This window comes from Prionailurus viverrinus, chromosome C1 (assembly GCF_022837055.1).
Source record: "Prionailurus viverrinus isolate Anna chromosome C1, UM_Priviv_1.0, whole genome shotgun sequence".
NCBI lineage: Eukaryota > Metazoa > Chordata > Mammalia > Carnivora > Felidae > Prionailurus > Prionailurus viverrinus.
In genome coordinates this window covers 1,401,737-1,419,732 of record NC_062568.1, presented here as the reverse complement: position 1 = coordinate 1,419,732, position 17,996 = coordinate 1,401,737, and the positions used below count along the sequence as shown (strand labels likewise).

Sequence of the window (17,996 nt, the reverse complement as noted above, 5' to 3'; positions counted from 1 at the left end):
CGTTCATACTCTGTCTCTCTCTGTCCCAAAAATAAATAAAAAACATTGGAAAAAAAAAAAAAAAAAAAGAAATCTCCTCTTTACAGGTGATTAGTTAACTGAGTCAACCCTGCAGCCTCTTGCCAATGTCTTACCTCCAGAATAACAGAGATGTGCACTTAAAACACCAGAAAGCAGACTGGAGCAAATTTGAAACTTAGGAAGGTGAAGAGGTCTTTTCCATCTGAAAGGTCCCCCTAGATGGTGTCCCCTTCCCAAACCTACCTATAACAACACTGCCTGGACTGGCTCAGGAGTGAACTTTTAATGCAAAAATTCAGAAACACTAGGAAATTTCAGAAATCCTGATACGAATCCAACATTTAAATATCATTCAAATCCACTAAAGTTAAAAAAGACATTGGCCTGCTTTTCTTTGTACAAGAGGAAAATCAAGAGAAAGTGAATAATTTTGGGAACTGATAAGTGTTTTTTTTATTTATTTTGAGAGAGAGTGAGAGTGGGAGCGTGAGTGGGGGAGGGGCAGAGAGCGAGGGAGAGAGATCCCAAGCAGGCTCCACGCTGCCAGAGCCCCATGAGATCATGATCTGAGCTGAAGAGTCAGATGCTTATAGACTGAGCCACCAAGGTGCCCTGGGAATTGATACATTTCTTCAGAAAATTCATTTATTCCTGCAAGAAATTAATGCCTACATTTTCTATTTCCCTTTTCCTTGAGTAGGAAGTAGCACAAGGTGAAAAGGTGTGATTAAAAGGAAGGAAAGAGTAAGGAGACCAGGGCCTAGTTCTACCACAACCAGAAGGCCGACCGTACACAAGCCATTAGATGTCCCCAAACCACAATTTTTTCACCTGTAATATGGAGTTAGCTTACCCTGGGTTGCCGTGAGATTAAGCACCAGAGGGCATGATCTACATGAAGGCACTGGAAGTAAAGTAAGCAGCACTGTTCTCAGTAAAGCACACCTGGACCGGTTACTCGGAGGAAATGACTGACGACGAGGCTCGTGTGTACTGCACACCAGGAGCGATTTTCCTTCACTGAAAAGCTGTAGTAATAATGCTATTCTCAGGGCGCCTGGGTGGCGCAGTTTGTCAAGCATCCGACTCTTGATTTCGGCTCAGTTCGTGATCTCACGGTTTATGGGTTTGAGCCCATCGGGCTCTGTGCTGACAAGTGTGGAGCCTGCTTGGGATTCTCTCTCCCCACTTCTCTCTGCCCCTCCCCTGCTTGCGCACTGTCTGGCTTTCTCTTTTGCCTTAAATTTTTTGTCTCTTAAAAAAAATTTAAAACAACAAAACGCTCTTAGGAAACGCTACTTAGGAAAGGGAGAAGTGTTAGATGCTTTTGTTTGTTTAGCTCTTGGTTTTGGGCAACATGCTCATCTTTATTTTTTCTCCTCTTTTAACAAATAATTTTCCAAAAAAGGGACAGTCTTATACTCTTTCTCCCCAGATAAAATATACCAGGCTTGATTCTCCCCCTGAAAACCTGCTGGCAGGACAGTGTGCGTCTCGGCATGCAGAAAAGCCTCTCTGAAAGATGTACACAGAGAGAACATCTGGGGCAACCCTCATGAAGTGGCAGCCGTAGGATTTTAAGTGGCTTTGCAAAAGAAATAGTTGTCTCCCAAACAGGGTTTTTGAAAAGGAGAGTCCAGCTTGAGACGGACCTTAATGTCTAAATTAGTAAGAGGAAGCAGGGCTAAATTACCTGCAGTATTGACTGTCGAAGATCTCCTAAAGTTTTTCTTTTATCAAAGGTGAAATCCCACATGCTTTCTGCTCGAGAGACTGTCGGGTGCAGAGCCCCATTGAAGAAATGATAATGAGGGCCCAGGTGCAGATGCAATTCAAAACTATTGTTTGCAGAATCACATTCTGCCCTTTAAAGAGGCATAAAAAATACACAAATGCTAAGTTTTTATAACAGACACTGTTTCATCCCCAAACAAAAATACTTGATTTACAATATAAATAAGTTCTCTATTCTACCTAATTATCACTAATGTCCTTTTCCTCCATGCTCCAAAAGTAACTCATTTTAGTTTCTCAATGAATAGCAAGTTTTCAGCTCTGCCACCATGAATTCCAAGGAAAACGAATTTTAAGACACACTGTGCAATATTATTCTGAAAAAGTATCCACGCTCAGAATCTTCCAACCCTGAGACTACAGTTGCAAATATGCTCGAAACCTCTTCCTGTAATGCGTTAAGTGCCAGATTTTTAAACTTCTGCCTCACCCTTACTTTCACTAGACCCCGTAGACTCCTCCGTAAAATATTTAGAGCGGATCTCAAGATCCTCCAGAGTCTACTCTCCCCAGGTCGAAGGTCCTCAGCTGCAGCCTGGTGCTGGCTGCTTTTCTCTGAATCCGCTCGGCTCCCCTAAGGCCAGTGCTGGCTACTCCACTCCTGGCAATCTGGCCAAGGGAGAGCTGGGTGAGGCCACTGCTCAGGTTCTCCAGACACAATTCTATTAATGTGGTCAAAGACAGCACTAACTTTTCTGATGGTCACATAAAAACGCTTAGTGCTGGCTGGCTAAACCCATTACGTTGTTGCTGCTGTTGCTCTGAACACCCGCTGCTAATGTGCACCCATTCATGCAGGTTATCTTTCCTGTTTAAGATGTTTTACTCTAGGTTGTATATTTTTAGTGTCTTGATTTCCTTTGACAGCGGTTTGCCATTCAATCCATTTGCCACCTTTTCCCCCCCAGCTTCAAGTCAATGATAAAAATGCTGAACACATCCCTGCTACATAATGAGCCAGCCATGTGGAGACCACGAGAACATCCACTTCCCTAACCCAAAACCCCACTGACCCTGTCAGAGAGCAACTAAAGATCCAGTTTTTCAGGGTCCAAGCTGACACCTCAAAAGAGAACAGGAAATCATCAAGTTCTCACAAACCGCGCTTGGGATAACCCGTTACGGGTTTTTGCCGGAGAGTTCGCAGAATCCACATTCCTTCCTTTTACCCACCTTCGGTCTTCTGTCACTACGTGTCACTTCTCCACAACTAAAATAAGGAGGGGTGATTTTCACAGCGGGCTCTTTGTACCTAGAGCACCACCTGACAGGCTAGGATACAATTCATTTAGCGGACTGTGTGTTTACCAAGTTCTCCAGTGTTCCCAGGCTTCATCCCTACTCAGCAACGGCCATTCGTGTGACATGATTGCATTCGTTGTCACAGAGAAGGATCATTTCAAAGCAGAAGATACTCTCACTATAAAAATTCAGCAGCTACACAGACACTGGCATTAATTGACTTTTTTTTTCCTTTTTAATTTTTCTGATTGAATACTTAAGACCTAAATTAGATCCTCATTCTCCAGAAAAAACATTCGAACTCTAAAAGCAGGTCAAACTCACCTTTTTCTTTGCAGTTCAATGTTGGCCGCATCCATTTCATTCAGCAAATGACCTGGAACCCCGTACCTTGGATTGGCTCGAGCTGTGAAAAAAACGTCATTAACTTGGGCTGACTACACGAACTCTGGTTGCTGGACACCTGGCAGCAGGGAAAAGTAGAAAGTGCTGGGAGCTAGGAAAGCTTGTACTAACTATCTCTGTGAACACGAACCTCTCATGGATCTAAGCTCTCCCATCTGAAAAACGAAAACATTACGACAAATGAAAGATACATGGCTCTTTAAGCCAAGCTAATAGAAGCAGTCCATTTTTTGATTCTCTTTAAATACACTTTTAAAAAAGAACACCCACTATTTTCTCCCTGATAACAAATGTAGTAACTGGTCACTGCAAAAATTCTGGAAAGTATTTTTCCAATATAAAAGAAATAGCTATTACCTGTAATCCCATTCCCAAGAGATACTCCTAAAATTTATTAAATATACTTCTGGTCTCTCTTCTATGTACCTGCGCAACGTGTCTGTACGTGCACACACGCATGTGCGCACATACACACGCTTATTTAAAGTGAGTGGCACTGTATTTAACAAATCTGTTACATGCTTTTTCATTTCACATTTGTGTTTCTCCAAAGTTTTAAATGATTGCACAGTAGTCCATTCTATAAATAGCAGAATTAATCTTACCAATCTTTTCTGTTAGACATTGGGGTGATTTCTAGTCATTATTATAAGATAATGGGAGTAACGAACATCTCTGACATCTTTGAACATCAATATTTATACACAACTCTGATTATTTCAAGACCAACTTGTAGAATTACTGGTTGAAGGTTTTTAAATACACATAACCTAATCGGTTATACTACTTTATATACCTAACCAGACGAAGTGCCAACTACGGAGAACAAGATTAGCAGAAACATTTTACTTGGCAGGAAAAAAGTGGCATCTCACTGCCGTTTCAATGCCTGTTTTTTGAGTATGAGTTAGGTTGAATTTTTTTTTCCTTCACTTTATTGGTTGCTCTTCTTTCTTCTTTTGTGCATTTGCTTATTTATATCCTTTTCCCAATTTTCTATTAAGCACAATGGAATATACACGAGAGCACTCTGCAGACTGGAAATAAATGTCATATATTTTCCTGTTTCCCACAGGGCTTGTCATTTGCCTTTTAGATTATTAAATGTTTGTAACATTTTTCCTTAAATTTTCTTTTTTTCCTTTTAAGCTTAGAAAGGTCTTCTCTACCTTAAGATCAGAAAATATATGAGGCGCCTGGGTAGCTCAGTCAGTTAAGCGACCGACTTCAGCTCAGGTCAGGATCTCACATTTCACAAGTTCAAGCCCCACATCAGGCTCAGTGCAGACAGCCCAGAGCGTGGAGCCTGCTTTGGGTTCTGTCTCTTTCTCTCTCTCTCTCTATCTCTCTGTGCCCCTCCCCCACTTGCACTCTATTGCTTTCTCAAAAACAAATGAGCACTGAAAAAATTAAAGAAAGAAAAAGAAAATATGCTTATACATTTTAAGGTTCCCTTTTAACAAAAACATTAAAGGAACTCACTCGAATTTCATTCAAGCGATGAAAACAGTCACTTGATTACTCTGACTGCTAATTCAAGTGATTAGTAGCTTACTTCCAGCTCTATTTCTTAAGTGATTTCCCTTTCCTCCCATTTAGCTGAAAAGTTACCTTACCACGGGTTAAAACCTTAAAAACCCTGGACGGGTATCTGGGCTAGCTCTACTCCAGTGATCTGCCCACCTCTCCACATTAAGCACTGTGCTGTCTGAACTGCTGGAGCTTTTACAAACAGGTTTTTACTGATGGAGTAAATTCCCTTCAGTAGGTCCTGCGTCAGTTTCCATTAACTCACCTCTCCAGGTGAATTTAGAATCATTTTGCCATGTTCCATTCCTTTATTCCCCCCAGAAGTCCATTAAGATTTCAGCCAGATCTTTATTCAATTCATAAACTAACTAGAAAACTATCATTTAGTACCTAGTCAAATCATACACATACTAAAATTCAATTTGGGGAAAAAGAAATACTCCATCTGAACACGTTCTTTTTTGTTGTTAATATGTATTTCTAAAACTGTGAATTTTGCCTTCACAGTATTTTTATCAGAACCATTACTGTATTTTTTCCCCCTTCAAAAAAATAAAGCCTAGAATTTCTGGTTAAACAGAATAACTGTGTAACAGTTTTAGATCCAGAAATTTTATTTCCTTTGACTCATGTGCAAATTAGTAACTGCTCTCTTCTTGTTCTTTATAAAAACGATTACTATTTTCATTCTCTAAGAACAGTGTCCTCATTTGCAACCACAGATTTGCCTCAATCCAAGGAACTTCCCTGGTTAGGATTTTTACTTTTGAGTGGACTTTGGGAAGTGACCGAAGTCTACACACTTTGATTCATGTTAGTGCTTTCAATTAAAAATGTATCACTGTGGGGGTGCCTGGGTGGCTCAGTCGGTTAAGTGTCCAGCTCTTGATTTTGGCTCAGGTCACGATCTGCCGGTTTGTGGGACTGAGCCCCACGTCAGGCCCTATGTTGACAGAGCACTAGATTCTCTCTCTCTCTGCCCACCCCCCCAAATAAACACTTTAAAATAATGTATCACTGTGGGTCTCAGTGTTTAACCTCCCTGTCTTATGAGCTGTCTTAGAAGGTTTAACAAAGAATGTTTTGAAGATACTTCAATTGCTCAGAGACTACATTAATTATCTTGAGGGAAAGGAAAAAAGAAGTAAAAGGGGACATATGAAAACAAGACTAGGGCCCCTTACAACTCAAAGGCAACAAACACATGGCCAAACGACACAGCCAAGCCTAAGCATAGGGCAATCACAAGCAAGTCGGTCCACACAACAAGAACCCATTATGTGATCCAAGCACCCGATTTTGAAATACTAACTATGGCCTCATATTATTAAAGGAGAAAAAGTAAATAGAAATATATAATTATAAAATGACTGTTAGATATCTTTTGCATAATGTGTTTCCTCCTGTTAATCTTGAAAATATTTAAAAATGTTCCAAGAGTCAACTTTTTAAGTTTATTGATTTATTTTGAGAGACAGAGACAGCACGAGTGGGGGAGGGGCAGAGAGAGAGGGAGAGGGAGAATCCCTCCTCGCTGTCATTGCAGAGCCCATGTGGGACTCGTACTCACGAAACCGTGAGATTATGACCTGAGCTGAAACCAAGAGTCAGATGCTTAACCGATGAGCCACCCAGGTGCCCAAGAGTAAACTTTCTTTTAAAAGGGTAAAAATTCAAACAGCATTAAATATTTATCACCTAACGTCATCAACTTAAACAAATAGAACATTTTTCTTTCCATACCTTCAGGGGGTCTCTGCAACTGGGATTTCCGATAAAACAACATGTAGGCACTTTCTTTACCCTGAAACTGCTGTTCAATATCTTTTTCCTTGATTGGTCGGACTTTGGAATCATTTATATCAAACCAGTGGGGACAGGAGTTTCTGTCATTTAATCCTGGGGATTCTGAAGTATGCATCTGGAAAAGGTGTTGATCCTTCTTTTGGAAATCGGACTCAGCCTGGAGAGAACCATTCTTCAAGAGACTAACTGTACTTTCATCTGAACTGAGCAGAAATATCTGAGAATGAAGCTGTAAGAACTACAGAGAGACAAAAAACAAATACTAAGGTTAATAAAAAAAATTTTTTTTAAGTAAAAAACTACATCTTCCTTTCTGTGACTAAATATTTGAACTTCACCTTTATTTTTGGCCTACCCAGCTAAGAAGGGAAAAAAAAAAATCCGTTTGAGTCCTGATGAGACATTTAATAACAATCAGAGTGCTCTCCTTTAAACAGTCTAATAGTCACATCAAGGGAGAAAGCTGCCGTGCCACAAGCCAAAAAATACTTTAATTATACCTCAATAACACTAGTTTTGAAAAGTACTTTACTAAAATAGATTAGGCAGAACAAACACTTTTGAGATGTTTCAAACAGAGTATAAACAGAGCATAAAACAAAGGCAATCACAACAGTGAAACGTTACAGAAGAGAATTTCAAAACTAGTGACTCAGACAAACTCTGTCTGAGTAATAAAGGAATACAGTAATAATCATAAGCTGAAATTGTCATTTAACATGGACTAAATTGAATGTTGTCTGTCCAGGAAGCTGACAGGTTAGCTCAGGAAATCAGAGCACAGAAGGCTTAAGTCTTAATCCTAAAAACTATTAATCAAGTTCTCGCTCAAGGGTTAGAAAGAAAAAACCATTCTTTCCTCATTGCCTATCCCCTCTTTCAGCCCTACTCTTGTCCCTTCTCACTCCCTGATCGCTGTGTGGCCTTGCATCTTCTTGCCTCACAGCACAAAGTTACTTTATGCAGGAAACCACCTGGGAGGTATGCACAACATCTGCTTAGTCCATCAGTCAATATGGAAAGGTGACTCTCTCATTTTCCACTTGGAAAGAATGAATGTGCAGCAATGCCAACTCTCTCATCAAAGTAGGATGGTACCACCAACAGAAGGGAATGAGTATATGACCCAGACAGTATTGTTAACACTGCGTATAAAAGAGAGTAAAATAGTTTTGTAGCTAATTTGTTTAGGTACAATCAAATAACAGTTTGAACACTTTGAGTAATGAACTTTCTGGTTAGCCATTTTTTTCTTTGTTTAATAATTGAGGATTAATTCTTTTAAGCCTCAAACTTGGCACAATCTGGTCCCAGTAACAGCAGAGAACTTTTATTGGACTAACTTTCCTGATAAGAAATGATAAACTCTAGACAAAATAATGAAAACAAATGTTTGGAGAGTAACCAAAAACAGGCATAAAACAGGGGACATAATCCTTCAAAGGGAAGCGAACTCGATGAGTTTTACATTAACCCACTGCTTCCCAGTTTGTAGCAGTAGAGGGGTTCAAGCAAAGGGCAGGAGTCTTACTGAGCCAAGGAAACAGAATTTGAACATGCCAGAGAGGCTAGAAAGTGAAAGAGCCGTATAAAGGAGCCTCAAATCTACTCCAAATCCCCCTAGAATCCTTGGCTGACTCCTGAACAGTAAATGCACAATCCAAGATGCACAAAACCCCACAGGAAGCAACAGCTGGCAGATTCTATCTGAGCAGAGACTTTAGCATCCTGCTGCTGGATAGAAGAACGTGAAACTAAAGTCCTGGCAAGTTAGAGGAGTATGACAAACATCTCGGGCTTTCCACTGAAATCCTAGAAGGGCCATGCCTTAGGTTGGGGGCTGGCAAACTTGTAAAAGGTTGGACAGTAAACACCTTAGGCTTTGTGAACTTAAGAGGCAAACTTGAGGACATTATGTAGGCACCTATATAGCTTTTTAAATAAATAACCATTTAAAAATGCAAAGAGAGTTCTTAGCTCAGGGCTGTACACAAACAGGCAGTGGCCATATTCTGGCAACCTCTGTCTTAAGAGGGAGGACCAGGCGTGTCTCAGGACTAATAGCAACACTGCAATAGGCCCACCCTACAAACTGTAAAATGAAGCTACCAGAGGATCAAGACGATTCAAAGGTATTTAACAGCCTGGTATGACATACTGTGAAACTCTTTAGAGAACAGCACCCATAGGCAATATAAGATTAAATGACATGCAAACAGGACAGTGTTTTTCATAATCAAGAGATGACATGGTCAATTCACAAGAGAAAAAAAAAGTTAATGGAAATAGACCCAGAAACGATCCAGACATTATGATACCGAGAAATTATTACAAATACTTAATTTATATAGCTTAATAAAGCCAATTAGACTTTCAAAAATGTATTTAATGTATAAGAAAGGATGAACAGAGTGGGTTCAGATAGGGAGTTTCAGTGGAGAAACGGACACTCTCCATTACAGCTAAGTGCAAATTCTAAAGCTGAAAAATACAGTACCTAAACAAAAAGTTCACTAGCTGGGCTTAATGGAAGACTAGATATAGCAGGAGAACCAATGACCTTGAAAATGAAGCAATGTAAATTATCCAAATTGAAGGAGAGGTAAAAATTTTCAGAAAAAGAAAAAAAAAAAACCCAGTTATCTAACATCTGTGAGGAAATCCAGAATGTTCTAATACATATGTAACTGTAGTCCCAGAAGGAGAAGAGAGATAATGGGGCAGACGATAAATTAAGAAGACAGTGGCCAAAACTGAAGAAAGACTTTAAGTTACAGATACAAAAAATTAGCAAATACAAAGCAATTAACACAAAGAATACCATACTGAGACACATTATTGTTAAACTGCTAAAACCATGGGGGGCCTGGGGGGCCCAGTCGGTAACCAACTCTTGGTTTCAGCTTAGCCATAAAACACTGCCCTGACAGTGTGAAGCCTGCTTGGGATTTTCTCTCCCTTCTCTCTCTCTGCCCCTCTGCAACTCACACTTTGTCTCTCTCAAAATAAATCTTAAAAATAACAAAAAATAAATAAATAAATAAATAAACTGCTAAAAATCAAAGAAAGAGAAAAAAAATCTTAAAAGCTGGCAGAGAAAAGGACACATTACGTTCAAGTCACGGAACCAAAATAATGGAAGCCAAAACATAATGGAGTGTCATCTTTAAGGTACTGAAAGGAAAAAACAAAAACCAAAACCTATAAAACCAGAATTTTATATCCTGCAAAAATATCCCTTAAAAAAACTGAAGACAAAATAACAATTTCAATCAAACGAGCCGAGAATATTTTCACCAAGACTCGAAGAGGGACATTCTCAAAAGACTTGAAGTTCTATTACATTCCAGGGCAGTGATACCAGATGCACGGCTGAATGTGCAAGAACCAGTGAACACCAGAATGGATAAGCATAAAACACGATTTTTTCATTCAGTTTTTAAAAAAGTTGCTTGGGGAGCCTGGGTGGCTCAGTCACTTAGGCCTCCAACTTCAGCTCAGGTCTCGATCTCACAGTGCTTGAGTTTGAGTCCCACCTCGGGCTCTGTGCTGATAGCTCAGAGCCTGGAACTTGCTTCAGATTCTGCATCTCCCTCGCTCTCTGCCCCTCCCCCATTCGTGCTCTGTCTCTTTCTCAAAAAAATAAACATTAAAAAAAAAGCTGCCTGAGTGTTTAAAGCAAAATTTAATAATAATAAAAATAAATAACGTAGAGTGGAGTTTACCTGTAATGGTAAAACATAAGACAACAGCAGAAATGCAATTACACCACTGTGAGCATGTTACACTGTTCATGAAGTGGTGTGCCATGAATCTGTAATTGGTAATACGGACTTACGTATAATATGATCCCTAGAATAAAAAAAACTACAGAAATACAGCTATTAGCCAACAGAGGAGATAAAGATGAAACACTAAAAATCACCTGATTAATCTAAAAGGTAAGTAAGACGGAGCAAAAAACAGGTGGCAAATAAAAACCAAATACCTCGATGGTAAATTCAAACTCAACCATATTAATGCATTAAAACCAAATGGACTACACATTCTAATTAAAAGAAACTTATCAAACTATTATCTGATAGAAAACAAACAGCATAGAAGAATCAACACATACAAAGTTACTTTCTTAAAGAGTTTAATAGATGTGATGAACCCCTAGCAAGACTGATGAAAGAGAAAGCCGAAACACCCAAATTATCAAGATCAGAAATGAACCAGGGAACATCGGATCCTATGGACAGTAAGAAGGTAACACGGTAATATTTCAAACAACTTTATGCTAACAAATTATGCTTTAAATAAAAGGAGAGATTACTTAAAAATCACAATTATCCCAAATAAAAAAGAGCCAACTTCACACTGCAAGAGACACACTTATATAAAAAAGCTTGCAAGGTTACATCAATACTAGACAAGGTAAATTTCAAAGCAAGGAATATTAGCAGACATAAAGGAAGGGCACTGTATGTCAGGAGGCCATAAAAATCCAAAATGTGTATGCACCTAATGGTATCACTTCAGGGTACATGAAGTAAAGCTGTCCAAAGTAAAAGGGGGAGGGAGACATCCACCATTGTAGCTGGATATTTTAACCAAAAGACACAACCAAAAGACAGAAAAATTAGTAAGGACAGAGAAGAAAACAGAACACTATCAACCTATGTGACACAGTTGACATTTACAAAATATATCCAGCAACTGCAGAAAATAACTTTTATGGTAAATTCTGAATATTCAGCAACACAGACCATATTCTGAGGTGTGGAACAAATCTCAATAAATTCAAAAGAATTAAAATCAGGGAGAGCATGTTCTCAAGAGTACAATGGAATTAACTAGAAATCAATTTATGGATATAACAAAAAGATAAAAAGAAATCCCCAAATATCTGGAAATTAAGTCACACATTTACACACACACACACACACACACACACACACACCACAAGGGAGATTACAAAATATTTTGAACAGAATGATAATGAAAACATGTCAGATTTGGCTGCAGCTAAATTAGTGCTGAGAAGGAAATTGACAGCTTTAAAAGCATCTATTAAAAGGAAGGTTTAAGGGCGCCTGGGTGGCTCAGTCGGTTGAGTGTCCAACTCTTGATTTCGGCTTGGGTCATACTCTCATGGGTTCATGGGTTTGAGCCCCAAGTTGTGCTCCATGCTCTATGCTGGCAGTGCAGATCCTGCTTGGGATTCTCTCTCTCTCTCTCTCTCTCTCTCTCTCTCTCTGCCCCTCCCCTGCTCATACTCACTCACTCTCTCAAAATAAATAAGTAAACAAACATTTTAAAAAAGGAAGGTTAAAAGCAACTCAGATACCAACCCAGGAAACTAGAAAAAAGTTGATCAAATTAAATCCCAGAGGAAAAAGGAAGGAAATAATTAAAAACAAGAGCAGAAATCAATGAAATAGAAGAGATGATCCATAGAGAAAATCAAAAGAGGCAAAAGTTTTTGAAAAAGTTTAATAAACCTGATAAACCCCAAGCAAGACTGATGGAAAAAAGTGAGAAAATACAAATTACTAATATTAGGAATGAAAAAAAGGAAACAACTTCAGGTTCTATAGACACTACAGAAAACACAAAATATTGTGAATAATTTTATGCTAAAAATTTGACATCACAGATAAAGGAACAAACTCCTTAAACAACAAAATTTTCCAAAATAATGCAAGAAGAGAAAATCTAAAGAACTCTACAATAAAACAAATTTAAACTATAATTAAAAAACCTTACTCCAAAAAAATTTCAGGTCTCAACAGAACAGAAAGCCCAGATGTAAAACCACAATTATATGGCCAATTAATCTTTGACAAAGGAGGCAAGAATATGCAATGGGAAAAAGACCACTTTCTTACACCATACACAAAAATAAAATGGATTAAGGACCTAAATGTAAGACCTGAAATCATAAAAATCGTAGAAAAGAGCACAGGCAGTAATTTCTCTGACACTGGTTGTAACAACATCCTTCTAGGTATGTCTCCTGAGGCAAGGGAAACAAAAGCAAAAATCAACTATTGGGGCCACATCAAAATAAAAGGCTTCTGCACAGCAAAGAAAACCAACAAAACTAAAAGACAACCTACCGAATGGGAGAAGATATCTGCAACTGACATATCTCTGATAAAGGGTTAATATCCAAAATATATTAAAAAACTATATAATGCAAACACCAAAAAACCCCACCAAATAATCCAATTAAAAATGGACAGAAGACATGAACAGACATTTCTCCAAAAACATACAAATGGCCAATAGATGCATGAAAAGATGCTTAACATCACTCATCATCAGGGAAACGCAAATCAAAACCACAATGAGATATCACCTCGTACCTGTCAGAATGGCTAAAATCAAAATCTCAAGTGTTGGCGAGGATGTGGAGAAAAAGGAATCCTTGTAAACTGTTGGTGGGAGCTCAAACTGGCACAGCCACTGTGGAAGACAGCATGGAGGTTCTTCACAAAGTTAAAACCAGAACTACCCTATGATCCAGTAATCACACTACTGGGTATTTACCCAAAGAATAAGAAAACACTAATTCAAAGGGATATAGGCACCCCTGTATTTACTGCAGTGTTATTTACAAGAGCCAAACTATGGTAGCAGCCAAGTGTCTCCATTAATAGATGAATGGATAAAGATGTGGTACTTATATACAACGGAATATTATTCAAATGAAATCTTGCCTTTGCAACAACATGGATGGAGCTAGAGGCTATTATGCTAGGTGAAGTCAGTCAGTCAAAGACAAAAACCGTATGATTTCACTCATGTGGAATTGAAGAAACAAAACAAAACAAAAAACAGAATAAATGAGCAAAGGAAAAAAAGAGACAAACCAAGAAACAGACTCTTTTTTTTTAAATTTTTTTTTTTCAACGTTTATTTATTTTTGGGACAGAGAGAGACAGAGCATGAATGGGCGAGGGGCAGAGAGAGAGGGAGACACAGAATCGGAAACAGGCTCCAGGCTCTGAGCCATCAGCCCAGAGCCCGACGCGGGGCTCGAACTCCCAGACCGCGAGATCGTGACCTGGCTGAAGTCGGATGCTTAACCGACTGCGCCACCCAGGCGCCCCAAGAAACAGACTCTTAATGAGAGTGAACAAACTGGTGGTTACCAGAGGGGAGGTGGCTGGGGGGATGGGTGAAACAGGTGAAGGGGATTAAGAATGTACTTATGATGAACACTGAGAATACAGGGAACTGTTGAATCACTATATTGCACAGCTGAAACTAATATTAACACCGTATGTTACTTACACTGGAATTAAATAAAATACAATTTCAGGTCTCAATAGCTTCATCAAACATTTAAGAAAAAAATTATCAATCTGAGAGAATTCCTCCAAAAATATATAAAAAGGAGTATTTTCCAACTTCTGAGTCCTATATAACCTTGATACTAAAATCTGACAAAGACTTTACAAAAAAAGAAAATCAAGACTCGTATCTCTCATAAATGCAGACACGAAAATCCTGAATATGAGCTAAATGAAGACAGCAATATAGAGAGTATCATGACCAAGTGGGACTATTCTCAGAAATATAAGATTTGTTTAACATTAAAAAGGTCAATCAATGGAATTCATCACATTAACAGAAAAAAAGGTGTACAAGACAAAAAAACCCCACAAAACTGAGTCAACATTTGATAAAATCCAACCTCTACTCAAGATGAAATGATCAGTCAACTATGAATTAAAAGCTAACTCCCTCAAAATTACAAAAGGTATTTATATTTTTCTTTTAAGTATTCTGTTTATTTTCAACAGAGAGAGAGAGAGAGAGAGAGGGGAAAAGGGAGGGAGGGAGGGAGGGAGGGAGGGAGGAAAGGGGAGAGGGAGAGGGGGAGAGAAGATCTAAAGGGCGCTCTGTGCGCAAAGCAGAACCCAATGTGGGGCTTGAACTCACGAACTATGAGATCATGACCTGAGCTGAAGGCAGACGCCCAACCGACTGAGCCACCCAGGTGCCCCAGGGTATTTATATATTTTAAAAATCTGCACAACTAATATCATACTCAAGAGTAAAATACCGAGACACTGACCCAATTATTTTTTGTTTTTTGTTTTCTTAAAAATTTTTAATATTTATCTTTGAGAGAGGGAGAGAGACAGAGCACAAGTTGGGGGGGGGGGGTCAGAAAGAAGGAAACACAGACCTGAAGCAGCCTCCAGCCTCTGAGCTGTCAGCACAGAGCCCGACATGGGGCTCAAACCCACGAACCATGAGATCATGACCTAAGCAGAGGTTGGAAGCTTAATTAAGCCACCCAGGGGCCCTGACCCAATTGTTTTCAAGGAAAACCTGGGGTGGGGGGCGGGAGTTAAGATGGTGGAGTAGTAGGGGGAACCTGGCCTTGCCTTGTTCCTCGAAAACAGCTATATCAACATCAAATGATTCTGAATTCACACCTAGAAAATCAATCGGAGGATTAAGAGAACATTCTGCGCATCTTGAGGGAGAAAATGTGGCAGGTGCAGTGACATGAATTAGGGGACAGAAGAGCTGTGGTGCATGGAAGGGAGGAAGCCCTTTTTGCGGAGAGGAAAGGGAGAGGGGTTAGAGAGACCTCATGGGGTTCATGCAAGAAAAGCACTCCTCCAAACCCAGTGACTGGGGAATCAGGAGGAATGGACTACATCACCAGTTTCTGCAGAGTGGAACTCAAGGTTGGAGGTTATCAAAGTCTACAGCATTCACAGGAGTTGATCTCGGTGGGCAGCTGTGCTCCTGGGGAGGAGGAGGGCAAAGGCCTGGGAGAGGACAGTGGAGTGTGGGGATGCCCCAGGTTATACTGGGAGAGAACGTTCCATTTCCTGGAGTGCATTAGGAAGAGAATATATTGCCTCTTCAAGGACAAAAGACCTGGCTGGCGCCTTTGCGCAGCCGTTCAGCACCAGGGGACAAAGGTGCAAACAGAGGGTGGATAGCCTGGCTGCAGCTTTTTGCTGTGTTTCACCATAAACTCCAGGCACCTGCTTGGTCATGCGACTGCTTTTCTGGGACAGGCCGGCACCAGGCGCAGGGCTGCAAGAATGCGAGGCTCCCTGGAGGGGAGTGGATCCGGAGTGTGCAGGGTCCTTTAAAATATGGAGTTCTGAATCCTAGCTGCGTGCCAAAGATAACCACAAGAGATAAACCAAAGGCTGTGTGTTGACGGCCTGGGCACAGAAGGGTTGAGAGCAGGGATCTGACAGAAACCTGGGACACAGAAGGGGAGATTGTTCCCTGGTCTGTGAGGACTCCCTGAACAGTGGCAGATGTGAGTTCCCCTCTCCTCTCTGGGGAAGAGAGCAAGGTGACACCATCTTTCTCCGCCCACCAGCAAGGCCAGCACAGCGCCCCCACCAGCGGAAGGTGGAACTGCTTACACCAAACCACATACCCTGTCCCCTACAGGTGCATCTTTTTTTTTTTTTTAATGTTTTATTTTTGAGAGAGAGAGAGAGAACCAGCGCAAGTGGGGGAGGGGCAGAGAGAGGGGGACAGAAAATCTGAAGCGGGCTCTGCACGGCCAGCAGTGAGCCTGATGTGGGTCTTGAACTCTGAAACCATGAGATCATGACCTGAGCCAAAGTCGGAGACTCAACTGACTGAGCCACCTAGGTGCCTAGGTGCCCCTGCAGGTGCAGCTTTACTAGGGCAGGTCTGACTGTGAGCCAGCACGGCAGGACTCTCCCCCAGAGGACCAGCACGCCCCCCAGCCCCACATGCACCAAGTCTATGGAACATAAAGTGCTCTGAAGCATCACCTTCAGTTCTGGGGGAAATAGGACCAGGTTTTTTTTTTGTTTTTTTTTTTTTGAATCAGGCTTATAGTTATTTGTTCATTTGTTTTTTCGTTTCCTTTTCTTGTTGTCTGGATCAGGCTTTTTATTTTTTTCCCCCTTTCCTTCTTTTTTCTGGAACTAGGCTTACAGTTTTTTGTTTGTTTTTTTTGTTCCTTTTCCTTTTTTGAATCAGGCTTTTAAAAAAAATCAGTCTTATTTTAACAAACAAATCAAAGCACACCCAGTTAAAGGTCCAAATGCTCCCCACTGCAAGCAAGGATGAACTCTGTAGGACTGACCTGGGGGAAAGAGCAGCCAAATCACAAAGCAGAGTGCACACAGCATACACCAGAGTGCTTCCTGAAGCGCTAGGCCTGGGCAGCCTGGACATGACCTTCTTAACATAGCATTACTCTCAGGAGCAGGACATGTAAGCTTTCGTAACATGCAAAAAACAGAAACCTAGAAAAAATGGCAAGGTGGAGGAATTCTCCCCAAAAGAAGTATCAAGAAGAAACCACAGCCAGGAATTTGCTCACAAAAGATATAAACAATATATCTGAACAAGAATTTAGAACAACAGTCATAATAATACCAGCTGGGCTTGAAAAAGCATAGAAGACACCAGAGAAACCCCTGCTGCAGAGATAAGAGACCTAAAAATCAGGCTGAAATAAAAAATGCTAACTGAGATGCAAAACTGACTGGATGTATTCACAAGGAAGATCAAAGCAGCAGGGGAACGAATAGGTGACACAGAAGATAAAACTATGGAAATAATGAAGCTGAAGAGGGAAATAAAACCACTGCATCACAAATACAGACTTGGGGAATTCAGCAATCCATAAAGTGCAATAATATCCGTATCATAGGAGTTCCAGAAGAAGAGCAGGTTGGGGCGCCTGGGTGGCGCAGTCGGTTAAGCGTCCGACTTCAGCCAGGTCACGATCTCGTGGTCCATGAGTTCGAGCCCCGCGTCAGGCTCTGGGCTGATGGCTCAGAGCCTGGAGCCTGTTTCCGATTCTGTGTCTCCCTCTCTCTCTGCCCCTCCCCCGTTCATGCTCTGTCTCTCTCTGTCCCAAAAATAAATAAACGTTGAAAAAAAAAAATTAAAAAAAAAAAAAAAAAGAAGAAGAGCAGGAAGAAGGGACAGAAGGTTTATTTGAACAAATTATAGCTGAGAACTTCCCTAATCTGAGGAAGGAAACAGGCATTCAAGTCCAAGAGGCACAGAGAGCTCCCCTCAAAAATCAGCAAAAAAACTCAGAGCACCTGGGTGGCTCAGTCGGGTGAGCGTCCGGCTTGGGCGTTGAGCGTCCGACTTGGGCTCAGGTCATGATCTCGCAGTTTTTGAGTTCAAGCTCCGCGTTGGGCTCTGTGCTGACACCTCAGAGCCTGGAG

The 17,996-nt window shown here is 40.5% G+C and overlaps 1 protein-coding gene across 7 annotated transcripts in view; it reads right to left on the bottom strand.

The window, feature by feature from the left end:
- USP40 (ubiquitin specific peptidase 40) overlaps positions 1-17,996 on the bottom strand; it is an 88,380-nt gene that overhangs the window by 44,427 nt on the left and 25,957 nt on the right. For 6 of the 7 annotated variants that reach the window (XM_047871414.1, XM_047871411.1, XM_047871413.1 and 3 more), the window contains 3 exons: positions 6,736-7,036; positions 3,382-3,463; positions 1,715-1,886 (listed from right to left, as the gene is read on the bottom strand). In XM_047871414.1, the coding sequence (XP_047727370.1) occupies positions 1,715-1,886; positions 3,382-3,463; positions 6,736-7,036 (555 nt within the window). Of the gene's footprint in view, positions 1-874; positions 886-1,714; positions 1,887-3,381; positions 3,464-6,735; positions 7,037-17,996 lie in introns of those variants that run through there. The other variant, XM_047871417.1, reaches the window with a different exon arrangement.